The sequence below is a fragment of the Mya arenaria genome, chromosome 4, assembly GCF_026914265.1.
Source record: "Mya arenaria isolate MELC-2E11 chromosome 4, ASM2691426v1".
NCBI lineage: Eukaryota > Metazoa > Mollusca > Bivalvia > Myida > Myidae > Mya > Mya arenaria.
In genome coordinates this window covers 59,570,944-59,576,997 of record NC_069125.1, presented here as the reverse complement: position 1 = coordinate 59,576,997, position 6,054 = coordinate 59,570,944, and the positions used below count along the sequence as shown (strand labels likewise).

The window sequence follows — 6,054 nt, the reverse complement described above, 5'->3', positions numbered from 1 at the left end:
ATATCGGATCTAAACTTTGCATGAGCTATTTGGGGAACAACTCAAATATTTAATAGACGTTTTATTATGGTCTTACAGCATTTCTGAGATTACAATCGATGTAAATCACCCACGCTGAGTGATCGTTTTAGTCAGGCTACAGACTTTTCCAATATGCATGCATTTCTATTTAGTAAGTTGTTTATGCGATGACAGTCTTCTGTCAAACCTTGGAGCTGATAATAAAGAATATGATTGTTGATGAAAACGAAGACTTGATTCAGTTTTGTACAACCTGTGAGGGATATATGCCCTATGACAGGTGAATGCAAAGAGCAGGGACACAAGGATTATGTCCCGGCATGTAGGGCATACACGAATGTGCTAGAAACAGAAGAAGAAAGCGGACGGGTTATTTAAATGGGCTAGAATCGAGTGACCAGTTAGTATATAAACAAACACAATATCTGCTGGTAAGACGAATGGAATTCTAGACGTCTTTAAACATGGTAGAAATAAACAGGTTCGTGGTGCCATGCGATCCGAAAAGTATCAGTTGAAGAATAATATGCTTGAAGGCAGATAACTTGGCGAACAAGCTCAATGCACAAAGACCTGCAAGAAAGAAATGATATGTTTTTATTTCACCACAACAGTAATATGGGCTGTTTACTTTGTTTTGATAGCAAAAGTTCATTTAGGTTGCTACAGTGCACACACAGCCTTGCACGAGTAACACTCGACTTTCGGGCACCATCATAGTAGCATAATGGAACTGTTTCTCGTTCTTGCTTAAATTATACTTAGAATCTGACAGAGCTGGGCCCGGAAGGGCATTCCACAAAGTTATACTTGATGGAATGAATGAATTGGATAACAGCTGAGATCTGCAGGCGATGACTTTAACACGTGCATCTATAATATTTTTGTCACAATGGTTAACCCCGATTGCTTATCATGTATCATTTTTATTACATGAAAGTAAGAATGGTTTTGTTTAGCAACATGTCGTTTAAAAATCATTGATATTGTAGGTTATATTGAAATAGCGATAGCTCTTTGGATCCTCTTTCGAACCTGATTTGAAAAATGGTAATAATTGCGCATTTTTAGCTTATCAGGAAAGATTCCCATGCTAATACTTATGGTTATGATTGACGCAATGCATGGTGTTACTATGTTCCCACATTTTTTAATTTTTACTAGGCCATTTTCATCAGGTCGTTTAAATCAGTTGTATCGGTTAAATTCAAGTGTGGTGATGCTACTAAGATTTTTTTTATGTCCAAGTGTTGTAGAAAGTGTTTCTGTACAGCACGAACGTTTTCATAGCAAAAAGGTTATTTTTCAGTTATGAGTAAACTATTTCAAAAGGTTTATTTTTTTAATTCATTTATCATGTTCATTTCACCGTTAATCACCTTATCATATACAAACAAGCTTATTGTGTCACATTTATTCAATCTGGTAATATCTTTTTTTTCGATATAAATCTACGGTCTTTCATATCTTCAATAGTTTGGTTAAACAAATATGTTTCAATTTGTTTAATTAATGGATGTAGTTGCCTTGTTTCTTAAAACTTAAATTGAACAAGGAAATGGTCAACATTGCTATGGAATCTGTCTCGTTCGTGCAGTAGGTTTCGGTATTTTATTAGGTGATAATCACGTTTTATTAATTTTTTCTTTAAAAGGAAAATGTTTATCTAAGACATTTTTCAGGGTTGCGTAAAACGTTTTGGCATAATTTGGATTCACTAAAGATAACTCTATTTCAAAGTCTGAGAAGAATGAGTATATATTGAAGTGTTGTCCATTAAAACGTTTGTAACCTGTGTATGTAATTTGTGGTCAATATTTTAATGTATAAGATTAAAATATATAAGAGAGTCTCGACTTAGCGATAAGAACGATACAAAAGCATGTACAACCAGCGCCCGGTCTGTAGGGGGAGCGGTGTGTGTGTGTGGGGGGGGGGGGGCGACCTGATATGTGCCCTCTTACACCCTGCTGTTAGTACAGTCAGCTTGAGAACTCTTCGTAGCCATCCAGTCAGCGAGCTGGTAGCCACCCGGAATGTACAGCTTGAATCAATAAATATTATGTTATGTTCTATGCGCCTAATCACGAATGTGTGCTTTAAAAAAACCCTCATCATATTCTTAGAGAAATACAGCATGTAGCAAGAAACGTGATCGTCGAAAAGAGTTTGAACCAAGTAATAATGAACATTCTCCATCATCTTTATATTCCGTGACAATCAAATACAATCTGCATGAATCAAGAAACTTGATCGTCGAATAGAAAATGATACCAGTTACAACTCGTGTTTGTTAAGTAAGTAGAACTAACAATAGGGTTTGGTGTATATGCTCTTCCTTGCAGTGTATATAATTATCATTATGAAAACAACAACAACAACAACATTTAACAGCTGACACTTATTTACGAGGTCCCTCAAAGCAAGTGTTTGCAAAATGCAAAATATTTACTGATGCTTTTTTGCAACGATCATAAAGGCCAAGAAAATTTACGTTGTTTTATTTTATTCAATAAAAAGCTGCCCTTTTGATTATAAAAAATATTTCTCATTGAGAAAACATATTTAATAACACCAAAAATACAGGTAGATAGATATATTGTTTACAACTGTTAAATTTATCATGCAAGAAACGGTACAAAACCACTGAGTTTGAGTTATAAGGGACTATATATCAAAACTCTCTTATTCGTTTATTACTCGGAGATATCCATACCTGAATGATTACTCATTTTTCAGCACACTTGAATCACATTGGTCTTCAAATAAATAGTTACATAGAATAGTTGCCTACTTCAAATTATATAAGAATATGGAAATAAATGAAGTGTTCTTTTTTTTTTAAATGCAATCCATATTTAATGCATTAAAAAAAGCACAATATTTCTTAAAGCGATCAAAGTGACGTCACAGCCCATTTACTAATCTGGCAAGCGCGTGGAGTGCTGTTGTCGTTAAACCACTGTTAAAGGACATTTTATACAGAATAACTATATGTATATACTTTATAGATGTACAAAACACTTATTGCAAAGGACAGAACGAAACGATTTTAGCTGATTTTTACAAAATGTAATAAAAATCAACACAAAAAATGCATTCAGTATTAAAGCGTAAATCTTACAAAGCCATGGATGTTTCACTTGAACATATACCGCGTTAACTCAGATAGAGAGATCAAATCAAGTTGCTTTCATTACATCCCTTCCGCTTCTCTCGGCGGCGTTGTCGCAAGCTCCTGGACAGTTCCCACGTGCGCACCTGGATGCTGGTCTTCCGACGGGGGGCGGGCACCGGGCCCTGGGATGTATCTCCCGTCTCTAAGCTCTCTGGATCTTCAACACGTCCTTCATGTGGCTCTGAGATGCATTTTGAATTTCCTGCCTCACATGTGTCTAGATTTTCATCATTCGAAAAACTGTTCCTTTCACCATCTGTAGCAAAATTGGTATTGTTGACTACATTAGTTTCTACTTCACTGCACTCTCCACTGTCACTTGAACCGTTGTTCTGTGCTTTGCGAATATCTTTAAATGCACTTTTTACGTCGGCTACACTAACCTGCGCCCTCTCCTGGCGCTTCCGCCGCCGATGTAGTCGCTGAAACCGTTTGTGAACACACACTACTTTCATCACCGGGAAGCACGGGGTTTTCACGCTGCTGCGTCTCCGCTGAGGCAGCAGTGAATTGCCCTCAGGTTGGCCGTAGGTATTATTTGAACAACTGTTTATTTTTCTGTCCGGAGAAAAGGCAGAGTTATTGTAGGCGTTCACAAGACTGACACGACGCGTCCATGTAGTGGAAACACTGTTTCTGCGCCCTGTCGTTGTCATCGCCGATCCATCGACATGTTGAACACTGTTTCGTCGAGAACGCGGTCCACTGGAAGAAACGACGCTAATCCTCCGTCCACCAGCGGGATTTACGACACTCGATCTTCGCCTTTTGCCCTGATGAAGAGGGTTTCTGTTCTCATCAAAATGCATGCTTTGTTCATTGCTTGTAACGCTTGTTCTCGGTAGTGATAGGGACTTCTGTTCTAAAACAGACTTCCGCCTAGCTGTTCCTGCGGTATTTTCCATGATATTTGAGAGGCCGGATCCAGTACTTGGTGAAAAACAGCTTTTGCGTCTGTGTCTGAATTTTAAATTGGCATTGACATCAACACCACCAAGGCATTCTCTGTTAACATAGTCAGCTAGCGAATCCGACACTTGCACGTTCTTAATTAATGCTTGTATTTGCTGAAAAATCAACGCTTCATGTTTTTCAATGTTATTCACACTGTTTTCATCAATTTCAGAAACATTCTCCTCTTTGTCCATGGCTGGATCATCGAGGGAGGCCTCGGAGAGGCGGGCAAGACGACCACTGTTTCCGTTCGTGTCCACGAGGATATCGTGGCTGTGATGGACCACCGCCAACCTTCGCGTGCGGGCCGGCGCTAGGCCATTGGTCAGAATTGGGCCCGATATGTTATCAACATCTCCCATCTTTTGGCAATTCTGAAATATCCATGCACTTTTTTATTTTCAAAAGAGTAACATTGTTAAAATATTATTACGATAGGATGTCACTAGACATGTCTAGTTTAAGGTGACATTTTGTGATTATGATTAAGATGTGGTCAATCAGTTATTTCAATATTATTACGCAGATTAACACATATCTCACACAAAGGAACACTATTTGGAAAATAGATTAGTTATATTATTAAGGAGTTATACCATACCTTTGATAACAAAATCCTCAACTGAATAAACTTTCTGACTTTGATCTAAATTGTAAATAATCGCAACATCCAAATCCTGTATATACAAAATCTATTGAAACAATCTCGGGTATATTTAAATTCAAATTTTCTATAGTAAAGAAAATAAAAGATACGATTAATATGCCATCTTCATATCTAATAAATTCCACCCCTGCTGATTTCAAACAATTTATAACTCACAGGTCAACCTACGCAGACAAGAGGTACTTGCGATTTGTTTCATTAAGTCGAGAAATATCAGTTTAAATACTTGAATAAATAAGAACACTGACACATGACACCAAAATGACCAATAAAATCCCAATCCCCTGATAAAACCGAGTTCAAATCCAAACATAAATCAGGTGTATTAGATTGGCGAAAGCCCTGCTTCACTGTCAATGTAAACGTTTTGTCTTCAAGATAAGCATTCTTTGAAGTTTTCGCATTTATAACAGCCTCCAGTTCCCGATTCAAATCTCTGGTGTTTACATTAACGCTCTTTGCGTGCAATTAAGGACTATAAGGCATTTACTGTTAAGCTCGCAGATGCATTTCTTTTTGCAAAACGTGCTTGAAAATGATTACAAAAAACTATATGCTAGGCGTTTTCAAGTTTTTCCAGGGAGATTGTTTCAGTTCTGCCCTATTCAAACTTTCGAGAATAATAAGATAAAACTTGATTATTCAGTTCATAAATATAAATCATAAACCAATTCAAGGCACCAAGCTGATAACAACGTTCGTGAATTTCTATTTGATGGCTACAAGTAGGCCGTATGTGACATAAATCATCCAGTTTTATAAACTTTCGGATTTACTGAAGTGGTTTTCACTTTAATGACCATTATTTTAGGCATCTGTATTACAAGGTATCACAACATACCAGATCTTTAATTAGTTGATGGTTGTTTAAATAAAGAGCATCTTTTTATATAGTGGGTAGTTTTCGTTGGAATGACGAAAAGCTCACCAGCAACAGTTCAAGCCATACGTAAGATGTACTGACAAGTATTTCTAAGAGTCGAACTTTAGTTCCTGTCGGTCCATCCTCTTTGTTAGTGGATACAATTGTCAATTGAATAAAAGCCTAAATGGAGAATTGTAAACAAAACTTGAAAAACCACCACAAAAGAGAGATCTCGTTCTGAATGAACAATTTATGTACTCAAACTTGTTAACTCCTCGGGTCAAGAGGTTCGATTAGCTGCGGAGAAGAGTTTTACAGCCCAATCCAATCAGCAGTTACGCTTTGTTATGGCTATCTATTACCGCGGTT

At 37.2% G+C, this 6,054-nt stretch overlaps 1 protein-coding gene across 3 annotated transcripts; it reads right to left on the bottom strand.

Annotated features, from left to right (window-relative positions):
• Window positions 1-2,547: 2,547 nt before the first annotated feature.
• LOC128232667 (uncharacterized) lies at window positions 2,548-5,184 on the bottom strand. 3 transcript variants are annotated; one of them, XM_052946359.1, is made up of 3 exons: window positions 4,977-5,184; window positions 4,755-4,830; window positions 2,548-4,527 (listed from the first exon to the last, which is right to left on the bottom strand). In XM_052946359.1, exon 3 carries the CDS (start codon window positions 4,513-4,515, stop codon window positions 3,199-3,201), a length of 1,317 nt encoding a protein of 438 aa, XP_052802319.1. In that variant the 5' UTR covers window positions 4,516-4,527; window positions 4,755-4,830; window positions 4,977-5,184; the 3' UTR covers window positions 2,548-3,198. The 3 variants fall into 3 exon arrangements, with proteins under 3 accessions (XP_052802319.1, XP_052802320.1, XP_052802318.1); XM_052946360.1 differs by having other exon boundaries at window positions 4,755-4,799; window positions 5,069-5,184; XM_052946358.1 differs by having other exon boundaries at window positions 5,069-5,183.
• Window positions 5,185-6,054: the final 870 nt, after the last annotated feature.

What these genes read in the sequence shown, in the direction of transcription:
- LOC128232667 (XM_052946359.1), bottom strand. Translation starts at nt 4,515, where the DNA reads ATGGGAGATGTTGATAACATATCGGGCCCAATTCTGACCAATGGCCTA.